General features: G+C 34.8%; 1 protein-coding gene across 4 annotated transcripts in view; it reads left to right on the top strand.

Moving 5' to 3' along the window:
• The window catches only part of RDX (radixin), an 89,388-nt gene that overhangs the window by 43,063 nt on the left and 20,462 nt on the right, over positions 1-25,863 (top strand). For 2 of the 4 annotated variants that reach the window (XM_081061912.1, XM_081061911.1), the window contains exons 10-14: positions 3,921-4,051; positions 13,879-14,039; positions 14,936-15,028; positions 18,694-18,936; positions 22,031-22,191. In XM_081061912.1, coding sequence (XP_080918038.1) covers positions 3,921-4,051; positions 13,879-14,039; positions 14,936-15,028; positions 18,694-18,936; positions 22,031-22,191 — 789 coding nt within the window. Of the gene's footprint in view, positions 1-3,920; positions 4,052-13,878; positions 14,040-14,935; positions 15,029-18,693; positions 18,937-22,030; positions 24,825-25,863 lie in introns of those variants that run through there. The other 2 variants (XM_081061913.1, XM_081061914.1) reach the window with 2 other exon arrangements.

Below are 25,863 nucleotides of genomic sequence, written 5' to 3'. Positions count from 1 at the left end.
ATTATTCTAGCCACATAGGGATTTGGCATGTCTTTCAGAAACGGCATGCCAGGTCTTCATTTATTCCCTGCTTTACAGGTCAGAGAGAGAAAAGTGACAACTGTGTATGTGGGATCAATTTTTGTTAAGCCCATTGGCAAAATAGCCAGCAGACATTCTTGGGGGAATGTTCAGAGGTACGCTGTCCGTGCTGCTGCACTCTCCGGGACAAGAACAGTAGTTGAGAAGGGGCAGCAAGGAAGCCTCTCTCCAAACTATATTCTTTACCCATAACTCACATAACTGGGTTTTTCTCAGTGTAAATGATGTCATATAGCGTGGATTGTTGATCTCTATAGTCTGTGCTCTGAAGTTCTTTACATCCAAATTGAAGGATGATTCATTCTGTAATTCTGAACATTCTTTGTATGGCTAAAATTGTTACCAAATTTAAAAACTGAGAGCCTCGAATTTACAATTTATTGTCAGATAGCCATGTGCCAATTGTAGGTTAGCAATGGGATACTCTATGTTATGGCTAGCTGCCTGGTACAGCTGCTGTCAGACAAAGAATACAGGCTTTGGAACTAGGTCAGTCTGGGTTTGAATCCTCTTTTAACGCTTGTTGAGCAAAATTTCTGAGCCAATGTCCTCTTAACATTTAATGTGAAAATAATAGTCCTACTTTCAAGTGTTTTTGTGACATGTAATGACAGTGGTATACAAACATTTAGCGGTGTACCTGGTACTTAATAAATAGTAGCTATTACAATTCTTAATATTATTAATACGTAGTTTGACTAGAAGTTGAAAATAAGTTTTTAATCTTCAGTTTAGAAAAATGCAATTGGGCCTCTCTGATAGTCTTTAGAAAGAAGGTATTCTAAAATATTTTATTTTTTGAAGGCTGGTACAGAGAATTGATAGTTTATTAATATGTTATTTATGTTTTTGAAATAGAACAACTTGGTCAAATGAGTGTTTCCAAACCCAAACTCAAAATAAAAATATTTATATCTATGGTTTAGAGCAGGGGAATCCAAACTTTTTTCAACTTTTTTCACGAAGGGCCATATGCGGTAAGATACACAAACAGCCGGGCCACTCACTCGAGGTGAAGTATGTATTGCCTCACCTGGTTTATTTAAGTAAACTAAATGTATTTTTGGAATTTGCTGCAGGCCAATAAAAAATGGATTGTGGGCTGCAGTTGGCCCGCGGGCCACAGTTTGGACACCCCTGGTTTAGAGTAATCATTACGCAAGAGGCTTCATGGGGAAATGGATCTTTACTAAGGCTTGAAAGTTAGAAATAGGCTTGAGACTTAGAAGACGAAGCCAACATAAGCAAAAGTATAGAGTTAAGAATATGCACAGCTTACCTAGGGGTCAGTGAATAGACAGGTTAGTCCTCCCAATTGAACAATGCTTAGGGGAGAAGCAAGTTCTTCCAGTTTCATAAGGGAGACAAGACATGTCTGCAAAAGAGGTCTCACTGAGGATGGGGAGAGCCAAAGGCATTTGTATTAATTGAATGGAGTATTAGTTGGTGATGGCTGTAGTCAGGGGAGAATTCTTATAGGATGTGACACACAAGCTTCATAAGAGTGTAGCAGAGTAAACTTTGTAAAATGTTTAAAATATTATAATCAAGTTAAATATCTGCTGTACATTTATTCCATTTTTCACTACGAAGACTAAACTTTTCCCCCGCCAACTTGCTTGTGGCCAGGTTACATACCTTCATTCAGTCTTTTTTTCTGTTTGCGTATCTCCTTACCTCCATCCTTGAAGAAGAACAAAACATCAATAGGGACAAATTAAATAAAATCAGCATGCATCTCCACAAGGGGCCATATATGTGCCAGAGCTGGGCCTGCAAAGTTCTGCATTCATGGAATATTACTGTCAAGGCTTTGGGTCTTGAGATCTGGTTACTGGTGTGAATGTTAGGGCCTCAGAGAGGCAGGGAGGACGGTACCTGTCTTTGGGGACTATGGCATCACTGGATGTGATTCAGCAAAGGCCGGGAGACTAATCAACCTCCTAGGGCGGCAGGCAGCCTGACTTGAAAAAAGAGTAGCGGTTGGCCATATTAGCAATTACTTGAAAGGTACTTTGCCTTTGCTTTCAGGGACAGCCTGTGTTTTCAGCTTTCTAAAGAATACAGAAAGGGCAAACAGCCTCTGGGGCGGGGCCACCAGTCCCTTCTTTTGCTCAAGGAACTTGAGAAACTCAAGCATCCCTTTAAGCCTCTTTCACTCATGTCTTCTAGGGGGTGAGGGCTTCCAAGTCCTTAAATCTCTTTGCCTGAATGTACTTGTATATACTCTATAGATTTAAGTAGGATAAGAAGAAAAAGGTGAATGTGCTACGAGTGAGACCAAGTTGGGAGAGTGGGGGCTAGTTGTTGACTCTTCCCCCTGGATGCTGAGAAAGTACCTCGTAAGGGGACTTCAGAACAGAGGTGGAGCTCCCCTCGAATGAATGAATGCCAAGCCCTAGAATCTGAAATACTGCGAGGATTCATTAAAGCCCATTGGGGAGGTCTGGTGACCCTTAGATTTCATGTTTTGGTTTAGTGCACTAGGTCTCCATCAGTTACCTGTCTTACTTCTTGCTGACTTCCCACAACTCTGTTTGCCCCAAAGCTTTATTCTCTTTCTATGTTGGGGGCAGATAGGTATCTAGGAGCTGCAAGAATTTTAAACTTGTTTTTTAGAGAATAAGGGAAAAAAAAATTTGGCAAAACTTTGCTGATAAGTTTATCAAAGACTGGAAGTTGAGAAACTATATGGTTTTGTGCCTGACATTCAGAATTTGCACCAATAGCAGTGATGTTTTTTGGGGGAACAAAATGTATTCAGATAAGTTTCAGAGATGAAAATATAATAAATTTGCTATAAATAGAATTATTTATAGAGATGAAAATATAATAAATTTGTTAACTAGAAAATTATTCCCATTAAAGTAGTGGGAATGTTGAATATTGATTAAGCTTATTAAACAGATATGATCTGATAATCAACATAGTATCCTATCTCTTATTTATCTTTATATTTCTGGCCCTCAGTATAGCGTCAGACCCATGGTAGGCTCTTGGTAGGTGTTTGATGAGTGAATTTGGCTATATTTAAAAGAAACAGTCTCAGGCCATGGCAAATGCTAAATGATGGAGGCAGTCTTTCCCACCAAGATCTCATGATGATCTTTTAAAATAGCATTAGATACCTACTGTCATTCTAATGGAATTGTCAGGAGATAAAACTGACTTGCCATCTTGTATCTAAGCATAAATTTGTACTACCTTGGAAATTAAATTTGTGTTTGTTGTTAATGATGGAAAATTGTTGCCCTCCCAGGTTATTTTACCATTTTTAATAAAACAGCCTTGTGCACTCCCTTCAAGTTTTTGTTATTTCCCCCAATGGAGGGTCCCTGCTAATCTACAGAAGTTACTTTCTTGGATGTGGCAACTCCAAAAATTAAATCCTTTGTGCTGACCTATAATTTGTTGTCAAAGTTCATAGCATTCTTGTTGAGTATGCAAGTGATAAATTTAATTTTTGTCCTCCACACTAGTCTGCATTAAGAAGTCTGCTTTGCAACCAAGAGATGTATTTGACAGTTTTACTTTCCTAGCAGTTTGAAAATTTGTCCTTTGAGTAGCTTCCTAAAATGACTTAATATTTTTTAAAAATAGTCATTCACTATATTTGTGTGACTCCACAATAAGAAACATATTGTAATCCAGTATGTGTGTATGTAACAGGGTAGTCCTATATTTTTAACTGTGTGATTTTTATTTTTGAACACAGCTGAATAGAATGAATTGTTGACATATTTTGTGCTGCAGTTTTTTCTCAGTTGATTCACAGTACTTAGGTTTCGTGTGAATATTTCTAGTTATTTTCTAACAAAGCAATTGAAATTCCTTTTAAGGGCACAATTAGAGAATGAAAAGAAGAAAAGAGAAATAGCAGAAAAGGAAAAGGAAAGAATAGAACGTGAAAAGGAAGAGCTAATGGAACGTCTAAGGCAAATTGAAGAACAGACATTGAAAGCCCAGAAAGGTAAAAGTTTCTTTTTGACACTGGATTCAAAATTGTTGCTCTGTTATCAGATAGTAGTGTTTCCTTACTACTATTAAATCTCATTTGTCATATAGAGAACAATTAATTTAATTAACCAAGTTAAACTTAGTTGAATCACATCATGACCATGTTTAACTAAGGCACATTGAACTATGCAACGTTCATGTATTCTTTCTTTCATTTACTACATATTTTCATTTGTATTTTTATATATTGTAAGTGATTAAATATATTAATTTCTTCCTCTTGTTTAGGAGTCCATAAACAAAAACACATTTTTAATACTTTGTATTGAAAATGCGTTAAACAAAAGCATTTATGCATTGCTTTATGGATAGTTAAGTACTTCAAAGCATCTAAGTAGTTTAAGGCATTTTAAGCTCTTCTCACTATATAAACTGTTTTGGAACTCAGTCTCTAAATTTGATTTCAGTATGTTAAAAAATACACAACACATAGAAGTGTTGTGAAGAACCTAATTCTTAGGCAGTATGAAAATGTTCCAGTGTGTGGAAAGGATACATTGGATTTAGAGAGCGTGGTTTATATTAAGTCACTCGAGGATATACTACTTTCAGACAACAGTAGTGGGTAGAAGAAAGGTATTGAGCAAAAGAAGATGTTTTCCTCCTTCCTAAGAAGCAGGATCTCGGGGTTACAATAAAATCTGCACTATTTTTAAAACTAGAACTAATAACTGCTTTCCTGACAAATACTAGAACCAGTCATGAGTTCTGTTGGAAATAGAATAAGGTTATTCTCTTTAAAGTTTATTAAATAATAACCTTTCTTAAGGTTTGTTTTTATTCCTTATACCAGCTTGCTGTGGTGGGGCGATGCTCTTGAGCAGTGGGTAGAATAATTTGCAAATGAGGAGGATGTCACAGAAATTGCTATAAATCCACAAACTGGTTGATCATTCCAATTCCAAGAGGACTGGAAATAATATTTCTAAGGGCAGAAATAGAAAAGAAACCTGAATTTTAATATGTTGGATTCATTAGAAGCCTCACTTCTCAGAGCTAGAAAAGACTTAGAAACTTTTTAGTTCAAAACGCAGAGGTAGCAGAGACTTGTTCACAGGCCACAACGTAAGGGCAGACAGACAGAACTTGTTTCCTGACTTCCAGCTTGATGCTCTTTCTACCACTCTAGTTGCCTTTCATTAATTAAAACAGACATTCATGAAGTACCTATTTTGTGCTGCATTTTAGGAATACAAATACATAGCATGAATGAGAGTGATGTCTGTGTGGTTGGCAGAAATAAGATATATACACAAAAATATTAATAAAGTGAGATAATGTGTACTAAGTGCGATGTGAATAGTATAAGCAATAGTTTTAGTGGAAGAATGTGGGAAAAAATAACAACCCTGAAATGTACTAAAGTATGTTTTAAAAAAAAGCTTAAAGAATTTATGATCGTGATCTGATCTTAAAGAAAAAATTGAATGATAGCACTTTTTCATTTACATAATACCTTTTCTGAGAGAAAAGCTACTTACTAAATTTTCAATCTCATTTATTTAGGATGTATAATAAAAATATTAGTGATTTACACACAGAAAACTACTCAAGTAAAGAAGTGCTAAAGAATATAAGGAAGATAGAACACAAAAAAAGAATATACAATATCCCTATCAAGACAATTTCAAATCAGTCCTCTTAAGACAAACAAAGGACATCTAATTTGTTTTTTGTTTTTTTCCCCTAACAATAAAGCTTTCCCAGGCTGTCCTAACTGCATGATTGTCTTGTAATTATGCTAAATTCTCATTTAAAGGCAGTAACTCTGACTATATATCTAAGTTGTGATATTTAGTAAATAAACTTATATTTTTTCATTTGAGAAGAAACTTATTGTCATTTCTAAAAAATAAATTATTGAAGTAATTATTTAAAATGTCACATCAAATAGAACCATTCCGCCATTTTACATTTCTCTAATTCATCATTGTTAAATTATCATTTTTTAACCACTATAAGATCTATTAATGACTATATTTGAGATATAATACAGCCAGACGTGCATTCAGTCACTGTTATAACAAGTAACAAAATGAATTCCCACCTTCAAAAAGACAAACCATGAGAAATAGTTGGGGTATAGTGATTTCATTCTGGATACTTACTAAGTACCTAGTGTGTACTAGCCACTGTTCTTAACAGATAATAAAAATCATTTTACTATGTAGTTTTAAGTGCAGTGAGGGAAGTAAGCATGTTGATGTGATGAAAGTAGTAACGGTCGTTGTGGGAGGAGGGGGTTGTCCATTTTAGGTATACATTGTTTACAAATAGGAGCCACGCTCTAATTCTGTCATTAGATTAGAATATGACCATCAGCAAGTCATTTTAACTTCTCAGTTTCCTTCCATTCCTATTGCTAAAATAATAATCTCTAACTTAGTTTTCTGAGATTTTTTTCAAAGTTATAGATAGGTTAAAAAAATTTGTTTTTCATTGAAGTATAGCATAGGTCTAGTGACGTGCATACCTTTTAAGTGTAAGGCTCTATGAATTTTTACAAAGCAAATTTATTTCTGTGACTACCCAAAACAAGAGACAGAACATTCCCTGTACTCAAGGAACTTCCCTGTATCCCTTTCCAGTCATGTTTTCACCCCAAATGTGTCTTATGTTACTCTGATTTATATCATCATAGAGTTTAGTCTTACCTATTTTTTTTCTAGTATCTTTGTTGAGATATAATTCATGTACCACACAACCATTTAAAGTGTTCAATTTAATGGTTTTTAGTATATTCTTAGAATTGTGTAACCAGCACAATTTTAGAACAATTTCATCACCCCAAAAAGAAATCCCATACCCTTTAGTAGTCACTCCCATTTCTTCCCAATCTTCTCTCCCCCAGCCCTAGGCCACTACTAATCTACTTTCTATCTCCATAGACTCACTTGTTCTAGACATTTCATATTAATGGAATCATGAAAAATGTGGTCTTTTGTGATTGTTTTTTTCTATGAACTGAGCATTCTTTCAGGATTCATCCATGTTGTAGCACACCAAGCACGGCATTCTTTTTTGTTGCTGAGTAATATGCTATGGATTTAAATTTTTCTTATTCATCAGTGTTTGATGACATTCGGGTTGTTTCCACTGTTTGTCTATTATAAATATGCTGGTATGTGTACTAGTAATTGTACACATTCATTCGTGTGTCCATTTCTTTTGGGTACAAACCAGGGAGTGGTATTGCTGGGTTACATGGTAACTCTACGTTTAACTTTTTGAGGAATTGCTAAACTGGTTTCTAAAGCCACTGTACCATTTTACATTCCCACCAGCAATGTATGATTTCTCCACATCCTCACAAACACTTGGTAATGATTGTGTTTTGGATTATATAATAGATATTCTAATGGGTGTGAAGTGGTTTTGATTTGTATACTGGTTAATGATATTCAACATTTTTCCATATGCTTATTGGCCATTTATGTATCTTTTTTGGAAAAACTTTTCAAATTTCCTGCCCATTTTTCAATTATTTGTCTTTTTGATGTTGAGTCTTAAGAGTGTTTTATATATGTGGATACAAGTCCCTGATCAGATATCAGATACATGATTTACAAATATTTTATCCCATTCCATGGTTGTCTTTTCACTGTGTTGATGCTGTTCTTTGAAGCCCAATGCTATTAAATTTGGATGGAGTCCAGTTTGTTTTTTTCTTTTGTTGCTTGTCCTTTTGGTGTCATGCCTAAGATTAGTCTTGCCTGTTTTTTGTTTTTTGTTTTGTTTTTTTTTTAATTTTATTGGGGAACAGTGTGTTTCTCCAGAACCCATCAGCTCCAAGTCAAGTCATTGTCCTTCAATCTAGTTGTGGAGGGCGCAGCTCAGCTCCAGGTCCAGTTGCCATTGCTAGTTGCAGGGGGCGCAGCCCACCATCCCTTGCTGGAGTCCAACCGGCAACTGACAAATGCTCCAACCAACTGAGCCATCTGGCCACCCGGGAGCTCAGCGGCAGCTCATTGACCTCATTCTAGTTGCAGAGGGCGCAGCTCTCTGGCCCATGTGGGACTTGAACTGGCAGCCCCACTGCCCAGAGCTGGCGCTCTAACCAACTGAGCCACCCGTCCACCACCATAGAACATGTTTTAATTTTGGGGAGGTGTACCCTAGGAGTGGGATTGCTAAATAATAGGTATACTCAGCAATAGTAGATAGTGCTGCCATTTTCCCAAAGTGATTGTATCAGTTTTCATTCCTACCAATAGTGAATGAGAGTTTGTTTGCTCTATATCTTCACCATTACTCCCACCCCGTATTATTGTCAGTTTCTTTTTTGTTTTGTTTGTTTAGTCATCCTAGTGAGTACAGTGACTACAGTACATTGATGATGAGCACAGTACGATGGTGAGCACCTTTGCAAGTACTTGTAACGATCTGTCAAGTGCCTTTTCACATCTTTTATCCACTTAAAAATACTGAATTTTCTTCTTTTTCTGATTGAGTGGTGGGAGTTCTTTACATGTGTTGTAAAAAACCTTCTCTCCATGGTTTACCTTTTTACTCTTAATGGTGTCTTTTCTTTTCTTTTCTTTTCTTTTTTTTATTGGGGAAGGGGTACAGGACTTTATTGGGGAACAGTGTGTACTTCCAGGACTTTTTTCCAACTCAAGTTGTCCTTTCAATCTTATTTGTGGAGGGTGCCGATCAGCTTCAAGTTGTTGTCCTTTCAGTCTTAGTTGTGGAGGGCGCAGCTCAGCTCCAGGTCCAGTTGCCCTTGCTAGATGCAGGGGGCAAGGCCACCATCCCTTGTGGGAGTCGAAACCGGCAACCTTGTGGTTGAGAGCACGGTCTCCAACCAACTGAACCATCCTGGAGCTCAGCAGCAGGTCAGCTCAAGGTGCCATGTTCAATTTTAGTGCAGGGGGCGCCGCCCACCATGCCTTGAGGGACTGGAGGAGTTGAACTGGCAACCTTGTGGTTGAGAGCCCACTGTCCCACGTGGGAATCCAACGGACAGCCCTTGGAGTTAGGAGCATGGAGCTCTAACCGCCTGAGCCACCGGGCCAGCCCCTCAATGGTGTCTTTTAATGAAGAGAAGTTCTTAATTTTAATTCCATTTATCAAACTCTTTTCCTTATTGTTGTGAATGTTATTCTGTACTACCTTCTAGAAACTTTGTTTTACCTTTCACATTTAGATCCACTGTTTATATGTAACATTTTTGTAAAGATCAAGGTTTCTTTTTTTCCACATGTATTTCCAATTGACACAGACTCTTATTGCAATGATTGTTCTTTCCCCATTGTATTGCAGCATCACCTTTGTCACAAATCCAAAAGACTGTATATGTATGGGTCTGTTTCTAGACTCTGTTCTGTTCCGTTTACGTAATTTATGCTATTGCCAATGCCATGCTGTTCAGTTACCAGCTGTATCTAGCAAGATTTGTAACTGATAGGTGTACAACAAAATACATGGAATCATTACACAGTAGGAAGCGTGTTTCAAAGACAACTCTTGGGCTTACCTATGACTTAGATTTTACATTTCCCTTTATTCACTAATTACTGTTAACACACTACATACTTTTATAAATTATAAACCTGAAATTGAGAAAAGGAAAATAATTACTTGAAAGAAGTATTATAGGAAGCCATTTAGTTTATAACAGGACATACTAAATCTCCAGAAGAGTTTAATATCTGCCAAGACTGGACTCCTTGGTTTGAGTCAACAGTTGGGATGTTCTGCATGTTTTACAGCGTGTGCCCTCTTCTCCTGTGGTATTGCTGGGTGTATAAACTATACATCTCTTTTCCTCCCATCTTCTATAGCGCCCCACTGTAGTTATTCATAATCCTTTTCTGAATAGAGAGCTTCTGAAGAGGAAGTTCTGGAGCTGGAAAGTCCAAGAGAGGAAGATCAGTTATTGGGATGACTTGGCCACAAATTTCTGTGGGTTGAAGATGTCATAACTTGTTTCTGAATGTGGCTTTTCTTCTGGGTTCCCCCCCCCTCCAAGTCTGGCCTTTTCAGATGTTCTTTCTTAAACCTTTCATTCTCAGCTATAGGAGGAACTTCCCATGCACTCCACATTTGCATTTTTGCTAATTTTTTGGCGGTTATGTATTATCTTTGGGGGGGTGCTTTTGTTTCAATGCATGGTTCTAGTGGCTCACTGTTTTGCTGAAATAAAATTAATAGAATGTCTGGGTCTCTAAGATCTCCTGAATTTTTAGCAGCCATTTCTCTGTGGAGGGGCTTTGGATTGTGGACCTTAAATGTTAAAGGTAAAATGAAGGTTCTAGAAGATAGCAAAAGAGAACAAGTTAATAACCCTTGGGTATAGACTGATAAATTGAACTTTTTTATTATAAAGGGGACTCTGGCCCTTGGCATCTTTGCAGAGAATTTGTATGATGCCTAAAGATCAGTTCCTACACTGATTGTCAGTGTTCCTCTAGACTTTGAGTCTTTCCTCATACTTTGCTTTTTTTCCCAGCTCTCCTAGATAAGCAGTCATCATAGTTACTTTAATGACATTGTTTGCCAACTCCAGTATAATCCATTACACTGGATAACCTCTGGACCTATTCTCTAGTCTGCTTTTCTTTTTTTGGAAGGGTGGATTTGGAGGGGGTCATTTGGTCCCATCTCCTGGTTTGCCCCGTAATTTTGGTTGAATGCCTAACATTGTATATGAAAAGTTACAGAGGCTTTGAATAATGTTATTTTCCTTTAGAGAGGATTTAATTTTCTTTTGACAGGCAGAATATGTGCAGATCACCTTGATGGTGTTGAACTGGGTTTCGGGCTTTGTTAAGGTTGGTCTCTTTCTAGTTTTCCCTCACCGCTGGGCTATAGCCCTTTGGGGGTGTCATCTGAAAGACTGCATATTTACGAGGGCCCTTCTATCTCAGAGGGCTCTGAACTCCAACCTTTGACTCCCCAGCTGCAAGAGAGTATTGACCTCTCTGTTCAGCTCCTTAGTCTCTTATAGCTGTTTTGTGCTTGTTTACTAACCCCATATGTGTACATGAATTGCGCATCTTGAGGGGAAATAGCATGCAGATTTTAGGGCTAACTTTTCTATTCACCCCTCTTCAGGATCTTGGTCTCTCAAGCCTTGGATGCCTTGGCATCCCCCACACACAAAACAAGCAAATACACAATACACACAGAAAAATATATTCTTGTTTCCGTTTCTTTCTTACACAGAAGGCAGTATATTACATATATCCTTTTGCACATTGCTGTTTTCAATTAATCTTGAAAGCCATTACATATGTAATCATAGAACTCTTTTTTTTTTATGGTGACATAATACTCCATTGCTTAGATGTAGTACAGATATTTTAAAATTGCTTTTTCAGTGAGTAATTTGTAATCACATTCTTCTGTGATTTCTAAGAATTTTGATTATGGAATTTTTTTGTGTGTTTTTAGAGTAGTATTAGTTCGTTTCCCTGGGCAAAAAAAATGTGGAATTTAATAAACTATTCTCGTAGACTGGAAAGAGGAAGAAAAATCTATAATCTTTTTGGGATATTTTATTTTAATACTTTTACTAATACTATTGCAGTTCTATAGCTTCTAAAGTTTGCCCTCAGAGTAACATAAGATATCATTTGGCTTGCAAAATCTTAGACCTCTCAAAATCAAGTAATGCCTGATTAAGAAAGAGAAGCTTTCACAAATTTTATTAGCTTGAACTTGGGATAACTTCCCTGGTGTACTCCCAATTAAACATCATAACCATCTACATCAATATAATGCTATTAATGAGAGAAGCAGTTTATTCTTGCAACTGTTAACCTTCGTCCTTAAAAAAATGATAAGTCTAAAAGAAGCCAGATTCCTTTTCTCACGTGCCATGCCAGACTTCAAAAATTGTAGGTTTAAGATTTTTATGAAGCAGATAGGTAAAACATTGATACCATTCACTTTTCTTTTTGAATCTTTCTCTGCATGGGTTCTAACTGGATGCAAGGTCTGGAGGGATATTTGTGTCATAGAAAGACTCTAATTTGTGTGTTTACGAACTTTCTGTAAAGGGCCAGATAGTAAAGATTTTAGGCTTTGCAGGCCCCAGGTCTGTGTTGCAGCTATCAACTCTGCCATTGCAGCATGAAAGCAGTCATATACAATACCTAAATGCATAAGAATATTGTGTACCCTCATTGAATGAGGGTGTATGTTCCAATAAATTGTTACATACAAAAACAAGTCATTGGGTTGGGTTTGGTCAGTGGGCCATAGTTAGCCAGTCTTTGTTCTAACTCAGTTAACTGGAGAGGAAAGAAACAAAAGAAGTCATTTATGGAATATATGGCTATTCAAAACCTTCCTTTCTAGAAGAGACTAGAGTCAGATTTGAAGTATTTAGTTCATTTACAGCATTTAATAAAAATTAGACTTTTGTATAATCCTTAATATATCACAAAACAACTTTTGCCTTGTCTATCATTTTTTAAATTGCTATTATTACAGAAAAACTGATAGGAAATAATGAATATTGGGGAATATTTATTTTAAAATTTAACCTTCTAACCCAAACTTATTTTTATTTTTTGTCTCATGGTACAGAAAGAATTTTTATTTTGAGAGAAAATGAAGCATTGTTTTTATTTGCAATGAAGCATTGTTTTTTTATTAGTTATTTGTTTGCTTGTTTACATGAATGAATGATCAAGCCATATGCTTTGTGGACTTTTATTTTATATACCAGTCAACCAGATGGAAAGAACGATCATAAGAGATGTCCAAGTTTTAGAGGGCAAAGTCTAAAATGAATAATCTTAGAATTTAGCTATGGTAACATTCAACATTATATATATTTAATCTTTATAGCTAGATAGCCACATAGAATTTTTACATTATTTTGTCAAGAATTTAAAGCCTAACTGGAGTCATTTTTCTTCCTAACCCTCTGAAAACCTCCCAAGTCTTAACTGCAATTACTTAAATTAGTTCTGACCAAAAGCAACAAAATTAAGAACAGTCAAGAGAAGCGTGTAAATTACAATACAAACGTCATAACATGGATTTTCAATTTTTCTTTTCTAAAGTGTACAGAATGGAGAGTTACTCATTCTTTGTAGGATATTGCATACTAATAGGTGGCCTTCTATAGTCTTTTGTCACAAAATGTTCTTGTTATTAACAAGGAATTGTCAGAATAATATTTAAAATTAGTACTTTTTAATTCACGAAATATTTTTGGCTTTGTGCTAGTAATATTTTCTTTTTCATTCAACACATTGGAATAAGAAAAGAGAAAATTAACTTTATGATCTGTACACTTAATGATTAAAGTTCATGTCATTCAGCCCCAAATATTGTCTCCATGCCTGAGGAATGAATATGTACCAATAACTCAGAATTTTCAATAATTCATATAATTCACATCAAAATTCTTGTTTTAAATCAGTAAGTATTATTTTTAATCTTAATGTCTTGGATTTACTTATAATTAAATGAGTAAAAATTTAGGTAAGTTTTATAGTGCGTTATAAATTTTTAAAACATGACAAATTGTTTAGGTCAAAGCTTTGTAGAGTTTATTGTTTTAAAAAGGATGTGCTTCTAATTTTATGACATAACTTGAATTACAAAGTATTTTCTTTTTTTGCATTTTTAAATTGTGAAATAGATTTTAAAAAAATTATTAGGCTTTCGCCAAGTTAAAAATGAGGTATATATTCATTTGTAGATGTGCTAAGTTTTAGAAACTATAGAGATTAGATTCCTTGCAACTATTTTGGCTTCTTTTAATAATGAGAATAATTGAAATTAATCATTGTTGGGGGGTGACATACATATATTTGACAGAACTAGAAGAACAGACTCGAAAAGCTCTAGAACTGGACCAGGAACGAAAACGAGCAAAAGAAGAAGCAGAAAGACTTGAGAAGGAGCGTCAAGCTGCTGAAGAGGCCAGGGCAGCTATAGCAAAACAAGCTGCTGACCAGTTGAAGACTCAGGAACAGCTAGTAAGGCACCTTAGTTCTAAGAGAAAAAGAAAAATGTAGACAAAACCATGGCGTGAACCTTGTAAAACTATATTATACCTCTGGGAAGCAAACCAAAGATACAAGTCACTAAATAACAAAGGTGGAAATACACCTAAAAATTTTATTTCTGCCTTAAAAACAAACAAAAAAACACCTAAAAATGACACAATAAAAGATAAATGGAGCCTATTGCTAACAAAAGATTCTGATTAACAAAAACTTTGCATAAGCCATTTTTTGCTTTAACATGGTAAACTGAGAATGTAGTCTAATTCCTATAAGAAAACTGTAGACCATAATTGATTGGGATTTTTGTTTGTTTAGTGGATTTGTAAATGATGGGTAGTCATGTCACTTTGAAGATCCTGCATTTCAATATTGGTTCAGGCATTTCCTTGCTATGTATGTGTCTTTGGGTCTTTCTGAGCCTCAGATCCCTCTCTTTGAAAAAGGAATACCACCTAATAGGATTATTGGGAAATCAAATGAGATTGTTTGAAAAGTGCTCTTTAGCTATAAAGCATTATATAAATACAATTTTTTTTGTAGGCTTTAGCAAATACTTTACTGATAAAAGTTTAAAAATAGCTCCTGAGTTGCACATTTTCAAGTTACTGCTACTGAAGCATGAATAACTTCTTGTCAATTGAATAATAATTCTTTCACTTTTTCTCCTTATTACCTCATTATTAGCTCATTAGACCTACTGTGAATAAGATATTTATGATCTTACAGAAATATTTCCTTTTTTTAAAAATGGAAGAGTATCTCAGAAAAGCATAAAACAACCCAAGTATGTACATTAAAACTTTGGTGACTTAATATAAATTATTGAAAATACATTGATTTTTAGTATTGGTAATTATTTATTTTAGGCAGCAGAACTTGCTGAATTCACTGCCAGGATTGCACTTCTAGAAGAAGCTAAGAAGAAAAAGGAAGAGGAAGCTGCTGAGTGGCAACATAAAGTAATCCTTTATTCCTTCGCTATCATTTATTGAATACCTATTTTGTACCCAACTTTATGCTGGATTTATAGAGCTGAATATAGGATACTGTTACAAATTTAGAAGGGAAAGATGTCTGTGTATATAAATGTGTGTATATTGTAGTAAGTGTTAATATATTGATGTAAACTAAGTACTTTGGGAACACAGGAAAGGTGATTAATTTCTGTGGAAATGAGGCAGGTGTTGGGAAAACCTTTATGTGTTTAGCTGGGTCTTAAATAATAAATTCAGTTTGGGGGTAGAGAAGATTGGGAGTTGTTAGAGACTAAAGGAAGTCATTCCCGACAGAGGGCACTAAATGAGTATAATAAGCATGAAAGTACATGACAGATTTGAGAACAGCCACTAGACAAGCAAAGCTTAGAGTATAGGTTGAGACATTTTGGGAGATGAGTCTGGAAAGTTAGAGGGGAAATTAAATTGCGAAAGGCTTTAAAATAAAAGCCCTGCTCAGGCAAGGTGATGGGGAGTATCTGTAGACACTGAGCTCTGAAGATTTCAAAATGGGATTGTAATATGATCGGTATGGTTTTATAAAAATAACAATCATTGTGAAGGATGGATTGGGATAGTGGGTAAGATTACTGAAAAGCTAAAGACCCAAACTGAGGACAAGAGAACATGAATTGTTGAGGGACAGTTTATGGCAGACTCAAAGGGGTATGGCAACCAAATGATTGGATATAAGGATGAATTAGAGGGATCCGGTGAAGATGACACTGAGATTTCTAATATGAGTTCCTAAGTAGATGAAACTGCTATTGTCTGGAATAGCAAGCAAGCAAGTGAAAAATCAGACTTTAATTGGAGAAGTGGGGAATATTAGATAATGAGAGTTTAATTCAACTTTAAATAACATGAATTCTGAAATTAAACTTTTTACATACACCCAAAGGTGTGTATAGTTGCAACCTTGTTGTTAAGAGCTTGCACTGTAACCAACTGAGCCATCCAGCCACGCCTCCGGCAGCTTGTTGTCTTCAGTCTAGCTGTGGAGAGCGCAGCTCACGGGCCCATATGGGAATGGAACCAACAACCCTGTTGTTAAGAGCTCACGCTCTAACCAACTGAGCCATTGGCCGCCCCAAAGCACATAAGCTTTTAAAAATAATGTATCACAGGGGCAAATCCTATGAATTGTAGAGATTAGGAAATTGACAGAGTCACATTCCCACAAACTAGGATTGCTGTTTTAACACCTTAGTGCATGTCCTATCAGGATCTTTTCCTGTTTGCATATGTGTTTCGTACACATAAAAATGTTACATATTGTACATACTATCTCATTTTAGTCAATTTTCATCTCATCTAACATTAGACTATATTCAGAATTTTTAAAAATTTGTAAATAATTGACATATATCATTAATTTCAGGTGTACAATATAATTCCGTATTTGTGTCTGTTGCAAAATGATCACCATAATTAGTCACCATACATAGCCATAAATTTTTTCCTTGTGATGAAAACTTTTAAGATTTACTCTCTTAGAAACTTTCAGATACGCAATGCAGTATTATTAACTGTAGTCATCATGCTGTACATTACATCCACATGACTTATTTTATAGCGGAGAGTTTGTACTTATTAACCCGTTTTTCGAATTTTACCCACCCCCGCCTGTTCTCACTCTCCATAAGCTCAGTGTTTTTGTTTGTTTTTACATTCCACATATATGTGATATCATGGTATTGGTCTTTCTCTGTCTGACTTATTTCACTTAGCATAATGCCCTCAACAAGGTCCATCAATGTTGTTACAAAAGTCAAGATTTCCTCCTTTTTGTGGCTGAATAATATTCTCGTGTGTGTGTGTGTGTGTGTGTGTGTGTGTGTGTGCGCGCAGATCTATACACAGAGCATGTTTTCTTTATCCATTCATCAGTGGACATTTAGGTTGTCTTCATATCTTGGCTATTATAAATAATGCTACAGTGCACATAGGATACACATATCTTTTCAAGTTAGTGTTTTTGTGTCCTTCGGATAAATATCCAGAAGTAGAATTGCTGAATCATATGATAATTCTACTTAATTTTTTGAGGAGTCTCCATACAGCTTTTCATAGTGGCTGCACAAATTTACACACCCACCAACAGTTCATAAGGGTTCTTTCTTCCTCACATCCTCACCAACACTTGTTATTTGTTATCTTTTTGATAATAGCCATTCAGACAGATGTGAGATGATGTCTCATTGGGTTATGATTTTCATTTTCCTAATGGTCAGTGATGTTGGGCACCTTTTCATGTACCTGCTGGCCATTTGTATATTTTCTTTGGAAAAATATCTGTTGAGATCCTCCACCCATTTTTAATTGGATTGTTTATTTATTTTTAACTATTGAATTGTATGAGTTTTTTATATTATTAACCCCTTATCAGATATATGATTTACAAATATTTTCTCCCATTCAGTAGGTTGCCTTTTAATTTTGTTGATGGTTTCCTTTGCTGTGCAGAAGCTTTTTAGTTTGATGTACTCCCACTTGTTTATTTTTGCTTTTGGTGTCAAATCCGAAAAATCATTGCCAAGACCAATGTCAGTGAGCTTACTGCCCATGATTTCTTCTAGGAGTTTTATGGTTTTGTGTATGGTATAACATAGTGGTCTAGTTTTTTCTTTTGCACATAGCTGTCCAGTTTTTACAACACCATTTGTTGAAGGACTGTCATTTCTCCATTGTGTATTCTTGGCAGCTTTGTCATAAATTAATTGAACATATATGTGTGGGTTTATTTCTGAGCAGACTGTATTCAAAGTTGACCCCAAAAGTCTTTTATAGCTAATTTGCTAGGTCAGTTTGCTCTAAGTCTATTTTAAGGTAGGACAGTTCTTTTTATGATATTGATTTATTGAAAGGACTTGAAGATTTTCCTTCCTCCTGTATTTGTCTAGTTGCTTTTCTATGGTCTTATTCAGCTTGTCTTTTTATCATCAGTATTTCCTGTAAAGTGAAAATTAGACATAAAAGCTTGAAGGATTCAAGTTAGAAGTTTTTGGCTACAACACCTCATAGGTGAGACTTCCATATAATTGATCATTCAAATTGGAGTATTTTTGAAAGTGAAAGTGGGTGTTATTAATAATTACACCAGAACAAGAGTATAAAGCAGAACTTTCCAGGCAAACCAGCACAATGTGATCACCCTAATAATTGGGGATGTTGAATTCTTACTATTTTAGCATATCAGAAGACACTTAATATCTAGTGAACTCATCATTAGTGATTTTAATTGACTATCGGATTAGAGTAATTACAGTCTCATTCCTTAATTGTCTTGGTTACATTTTCCCTCTTGTGACTAAAATGTAATCTATTAGGTATGGCATCCTTTGGCATTATACTAATATCCATTTCTCATCAACCATTCGCAGAACAGTTTTAGCAGCAATTGATAAACCTTGCCAGAATTAATCATTTTCTTAGGGTTTCCAGAGTAATGTTTTTTAATTCTATCACTGCTACCTGCTGACATTCTTCTGTAAAAACAGAGCTTTCATCAGTCGGGCTTATTTTCATTACCCTGCAATATAGCTTTTATTAGGAAGGAAGGATAACTTGATTCTTTTAATTACCAGTTTTTGAAGTAAGTTGCTGATAAACTTATTTTTAATGTTCAGGCTTTTGCAGCCCAGGAAGATTTGGAAAAGACCAAAGAAGAGTTAAAAACTGTGATGTCTTCCCCCCCTCCACTTCCACCACCACCAGTAATTCCTCCAACAGAAAATGAGCACGATGAACATGATGAGAATAATGCTGAGGCTAGTGCTGAATTATCAAATGACGGGGTAATGAACCACAGAAGTGAGGAAGAACGTGTAACAGAAACACAGAAAAATGAGCGTGTTAAGAAGCAACTCCAGGTATTTAAAACTTGCAGTTATATGCATATTTAAAATATAGCTTGCATTTTCCCCATTTATCAAGACAGACTTATTAAAAAGGAACATTTGATTTTTGGAAGCTTTAACACTAGCTGGCCTTGTGATTGGTTTGTGAGTGCTTGGCCTACAGGCACATCATTTCATTTCTTCCGTTGTATGTCCCCCTTAGCAAATGTTTAGAAGCCTCTTGTAATCAGGCCTTAACCAGTAATTTATTCTTTAATGATAGCTTGATTCATGTTAAAAGATTAAAAGTATTTTATTGGAAAGGAAGAAGTAAAACTGTCATTATTTGCGGATGACATGATACTATATAGAGAGAACCCCAAAGATTCTACTAAAAAGCCATTAGAACTGATAAATGAATTTAGTACAGTAGCAAGATACAAAATTCAGAAATCAGTTGCATTTTTATGCATCAATAATGAATGGTCGAAAAGAGAAATTAAGAAGCCAATCCCATTTACAATTGCATCAAAAACAAAAAAATACCTAGGAATAAATTTAACCAAGGAAGTAAAAGACCTGTACTCAGAAAATTATAAGATATTGAAAAAAATCAAAGAAGATACAAGTAAATGGAAGTATATACCATGCTCAAAGATAGAATAATGTAGTTAAAATGTCCATACGACCCAAAGCAATGTATAGATTCAATGTAATACCTATCAAAATACCAATGGCATTTTTCACAAAACTAGAACGAATAGTGCTAAAATTTATATCAAACCATAAAAGATCCCAAATAGCCACAGCAATCCTAAGAAAGAACAAAGCTGGAGGTATCACACTACCTGATACCAAACTGTACTACAAGGCCATAGTAATCAAAATAGGATGGTACTGGCATAAAAACAGACACATAGATCAATGGAACAGAATAGAGAGTCCTGAAATAAATCCATCCCTATACTTACTGCAAGGGATGCCGAGGATGCCAAGGAGGCAAGAATATACACTCGAGTACACACAGTCTATTTAATAAATGGTGCTGGTAAAACTGGATAGATACATGTAAAGCAAATGAAACTGGACCACCTTACGCCACATGAAAGAATAAACTCAAAATGGATAAAAGACTGAAATGTAATACCTGAAACCATTAAACTAGAAGAAAATATAGCAGTAAACTCTCAGACATTAACCATAATATTTTTACTGATATATCTCCTCGGGCAAGGGAAACAAAAGGAAAAATAAACAAATAGAACTACATCAAAGTAAAAAACTTTTGCACAGCAAAGGAAACCATCAACAAAACGAAAAGACTTTCTACTGAATGGGAGAAGATATTCGTCAATGATCTGATAAGGGGTTAATATCCAAAATTTACAAAAAGCTCATACAACTCAACACCAAAAAAAACCCCAAATAATCCAGTTAACAAATGGACAGAGGACCTAAATAGACATTTCTCCAAGGAGGGTATACAGATGGCCAATAAACATATGAAAAGATGCTCAATGTCACTAATCAGGGAAACGCAAATCAAAACCACAATGAGATACCACCTCACACCTGTCAGAATGGCTATTATCATTAAATCAACAAACAACAAGTGTTGGTGGGGATGTGGAGTAAAGGAAACTCTGGTGCACTGTTGGTGGGATTTCAAATTGGTGCAGTCACTGTGGAAAACAGTTTGGAGATTCTTTAAAAAATTAAAGGTGGAACTACCTTACGACTCAGCAATTATACTCCTGGGTATTTATCCAGAAAAATCCTAAACACTAATTCAAAAAGACATATGGACCTCTATGTTCACTACAGCGTTATTTACAATAGCCTAGATATGGAAGCAACCTGAGTGCCCATCAATAGACAATTGGATAAAGAAATTGTGATACACACATACCATGGAATATTACTGTGCCATAAAAAGAATGAAATCTTACCATTTGTGACAACATGGTGGACCTACAGGGTATGCTAAGTGAAATAAGTCGGACTGATAAAGACAAATAACCATATCATCTCACGTATATGTGGAATCTAAAGAACGAAATAAACTCATAAATACAGAAAATGTTTTGATGGTTGGGAGATGGGAGTGGGATTGGGTGATGGGTGAAGGAAAAGAAGGGATTAAGAGGTACAAATTGTTAGTTACAAAATAGACAGGGATGTAAAGTACAATATGGGGAATGTAGTCAATAATCTTGTAAAAGCTATGTATGGTATCAAATAGGTACTAGACTTACTGGGGATACCACTTCATAAATTATACAAACGTCTAACCACTATGTTATATACCTGAAACTAATATAATGTTGAATGTCAAGTATAATTAAAAAAAAAATAGTCATGGGGATATCTAGTACAGCATAGAGAATATGGTCAATAATATTGTAATAACTATGTACAGTGTCAGATGGGTAATAGACTTATTGGGGTTATCACGTGAGGTTTATAAATATCTAATCACTGTTTTGCACATCTGAAAAATAAAAAGCGAAAATATTTTAATGCTTTGTTTAAAGAAAACAAATGAATTTAGGTTTTAAACAGTAAAGTATACGTTAAAAAACAATGGTAATTTAACAGACTACCTGTATGACATTACATAATCTGAATTATTTATTGATCTAATTATATAATTATATCAAAATGAGAAATTAATATTAGACTTTTCCAGATAAGTTCCCTAATTTTTTAATAGGTGAAATCTTTAGATATTAATAAAGACAAGAAAATGAGGTGATAGTTGTAATAAATATATTAAGACTTTTGAAGAAAGCTTCTCTCATGGTGTAGATTTTAGATTTTACAGTAACATTATTCTGTAACAGCTACATTGAATCTTTTGTTAAGTCATTTCAAGTATTGTGAGAAAGTTAAGGAAATTTAGAATAATACACAAAATCACCATGGTTGGTGGGTATAGAAATGAAAAGCCATGGGTATTCCTCCCTAATTCCTATCCCCACCATTAACTAAAAGTAAAACAAACTTACACACTTTAAAAATTCCATTTTGAAATCTTTTTCTTTAATGTACCAAAAAGCAGATTTCTTATATGTGTATTTTTGTAAGAAAAAAATAATTGTCATACATTTTTATTTTTCAAACATAGGCATTAAGTTCGGAATTAGCCCAGGCCAGAGATGAAAGCAAGAAAACACAAAATGATGTTCTTCATGCTGAGAATGTTAAAGCAGGCCGCGATAAATACAAGACTCTGCGACAGATCCGACAAGGCAACACAAAGCAACGTATTGATGAGTTTGAAGCAATGTGAGAACTGTTATTTTTGCATACATGTTCTTCATAAGCTGAACCACCAACAGAGAAAAGCAGGCCTTTGCAGATGTGATGGAATGCATCCCACCTTGCCAAAGCACTTATACCAGTTTGACTGTCGTGGCTGAAAGACATATTTAAGGGGAGCTCTTCAACATAAAGGCAGTGTGATATCATGCTGGTTTTCTTTTGGGCCAGGGAACGGAGAACAGTGTTCCATCACTTCCTTTCACATTTTGCATTTTCCATTTTTTTTTTCTGTTGAAGATTAATACTAATGATCATGTCTGACAAATGTGTATGTGTGATTTAAGCACTTTGTACATTTTAAAGGATGATGGTGACTTGATGAGTGTTTGGGTTGTTTTCCCTTGCCCCTTCCATATTACACCTGCATGTATTTCCACATTCTCTCTCATTATATTTTCTCAGTGTGCCCTTCCCATATCTTGCCATGCCCATAGCCATAATTCAGCCACCAGACAGATCATTGGCAGTGTTCAAGGTGAGGGCACGTCACACAGGTGGACAGTCTTTGATTATTATGTAGAAGAAGATAGCTGTGAATCATGAAAAGTATAAATCCCAATTTTATTACATTATTGTATGTTTGGTATTTTTTTACTTGATTACAGTCATCTTTGACAGTTGAATTGATTGGCGTTTCATCTTCTGTTTTCCTTTACACAGCAGGTAGTAGCTCCTAGGAAATTTTACTGATGAAACACTACCTGCAGATAACAGTTGTCTCTGAAAGATTGAAAAGGTTTTCCTCTTTCATAGATTAATTTAGACAAACAGACATTTAATAAAAGAAAATACGCATTTGTTGGTAATTGATTATAACCATTAAAAAAAACCCTGGACCTTCCTGGAAGGGTGGCATATGAAAACATCAGTCCCATGAGGGGACAGTAATACTACCTCACTACTACACCTGCGATGACTGGTTGTTTAAACACAATGGAGTGTGTAAGCTATATGTTTTATAATACATAGTGATGCTTTCAGTCATGAAGGGATATTTTTGAGATTTCCTTTTCCTTCAGAATATCTTAGAGTGCTAAATTTTTAACTGCCTTTTTGTTGAGTTGAATTGTGGGACTCTTATTTGTATTAAAATTATAAGCTCTCACTGGTATACTATCTTTCTGGAGGGGTGTTGTATGTCTAAGGAAGGTGTGTGTGTGTGTGTGTGTATGTCAGTGTCAAACAGAGATGTTGCCCGTGTGTGTGTGTGTGTGTGTAACAGAGATGTTGCCCTTGTAGTATAATGAAGTGTGTCTATACCTTCATTTCTTGATATAATTGTTACATAATCATTTTAGCATATTTGGTTCCTAAATCATTGTGCTTATTTTTTTTTCAGTCTCTAAGAGTACTTAAATTTGGTTTGTTAATCCTATTTTAGAAATTATGATTTTTAGATTATATTAAGTTCAATTATATCTTACGAAGAAATCTTTCCAGTGTGAAAGATGTTCTAATAGTCACATGTTCTAACATTTTCTTTATTGTAAAACATCTGGATTTGGAGATAAGGAAAGCCTTGTTTTCTCTGTGTGGTTCAGCTACTTTCCATTTGGTATTATGCATTCAAATTTACATTTATCTATTAAAATTGCCATTTTGTTAGGTCATTTTTCATACACAGTAGGTTCAAGTTGTGTCTGAAAATATCCCTTGTGCTTTTTTGATTTTGTTGACTTTAAACGGATTAATCTGGGCAGACATTATGAAAAGGAAAGGTGGCATTTAATATATATTTGTTGGACTTTGTAGGACAAGAGATAACTGGTTAGCCTTGAAGCGACTGTTGTACAGGGGTTGTGCACATCCTTCAAATCCCTGTGGAAGACCAGGTTTCTATTTGCAGCACATTAGAGGAATAGGTGGTGAACCCTACTATTCATGGTTTAAAGCACGTGTTCACTTTTCCAAAACATTAAAGCAGTTGCCACAACAGGTGAAAACTTGGACTACCACTGGATTTTTATTTTCATCATTTTGAATTGTGTGCACTACCATTGCTACATCAGTTCGATATCAGTGTTGAAAAATTACCAGTTATATTTGCTGTTTATAATCTGTTTGTAGATTAGGATTAAAATGGATTTAATCCATTTTTAAAGCTGTGTGAATTTTTCTAAACAGGAACAACTATTTGCAATATGGGTTTTCATAGTGATTAAACCAATTATAACTTTTATTATTAGCAGTTGAGAACACATGTTCATATAGCAATGTAAAAACATATTAATGAGTATTTGGTAAATTCCACCAGGCTTTTACCGTTAGTATAATTTTGTGTTGTACAATTAAGTTACAATTACATCTATAATTTTGGATAACATTCATTCATTGGTTAACAATAAAGTGACAAAAGCTCATGCCTTTAAGGTCCACTGTTGTTATTTAACATGGATTTTTTGGTATATTTCCTGAAAATTACAATCTCTGTTAGACCCATGAATCATCACATCTTAAAAATGATAAGTGGTTAGGAAAAATTTCAAAATCCTCACAGACTTACTCTTTCCCTCAAATTATACCTCTTTTGAATGCAAGTAATAGTGATTGTTAATTCTGTGGAAAAGTTCAATCATTAAATTAAATCAACTCTCTTGATAACAGAAATGATTTAGGATTTTCAGCCATTGCCTTTATTGTTTAGTTTCTTTTTCCTAAGGAAGCTACTTTCATTGTCATTGATTAATCTATTAAAAGGTGAATGTTTTTTAAAGAACTGTATACTAAATGCATTTAGTTAAATATATATATATATATTATTATTATATTCTTAATATATTCTAAATATATATTCTTACTTTAAAGCAATATTACAGAGCAGTTACCATAAATCTAAAAGTTGTCTTTTTAAAAGCTTCCTACTAATTTTTAACATTAAGATTATTCTTCTTAAATAAACAAGTGATAAATCTAAGAATGGGAAAAGCCAGTTGTCTTCTCAGTTTATAGCAATATTTAACTCACTTTGTCATTTCCATAATCAAAGGCGGGTAGTGATTTCTTTATCCTGATCGAGTCAGAAAAGAAAAGGGAATTTCAGAAGATTTTGCTTTATATCTAATCAAAGTTTTTCTGAAAGAACTAGAATTACTTAAAAAGTTCTCTTAAACTGTATTGGAACTCTCACTCCTGATTATCATTAGAAAGGAGTTTCAGTGTTAGTATTCTGATTAAAAATAAATGCCTACCACTTACTGTCTCAGTCTCGATTACCTTGTTGATTGTGATGTTTTTAGAAGTGAAGATAAGATAAAAACTTTTTAGATCCCAAAGCATCCTATTCTATGTATGCATGATAAAACAATTCATTTTTTTAATCTAAAGCTTAAAACTGAAGTATAAGGAATTAAATTTGCTGAATTGATTAGTAAACCAAAACTTAGATATCCTAAATAAGAATAAGGGAAAACATGTAAGTATGGAGTTACACTGGTAGACAAGTTTCTCTCTTGAGTTTGTTCTAAGTGAACAGAATTTCAGTATTTTCTTATTCTGTATTTTTTAACTAGAAGACGTATATATCAAATATTCTGATGTGGTTTATCATGTCGAATGACAGTATTCTAGGACATTTCAAAAGCTCAGTGAATTCTGCAGATGTTTTGATAGCTTCCTAAAATGTCAAGGCAGTCGGGT

Source organism: Rhinolophus hipposideros (genome assembly GCF_964194185.1).
Source record: "Rhinolophus hipposideros genome assembly, chromosome: 10".
NCBI lineage: Eukaryota > Metazoa > Chordata > Mammalia > Chiroptera > Rhinolophidae > Rhinolophus > Rhinolophus hipposideros.
The sequence above is the reverse complement of the archived record's forward strand: the minus strand, read 5'-3'. Positions and strand labels throughout refer to the sequence as shown.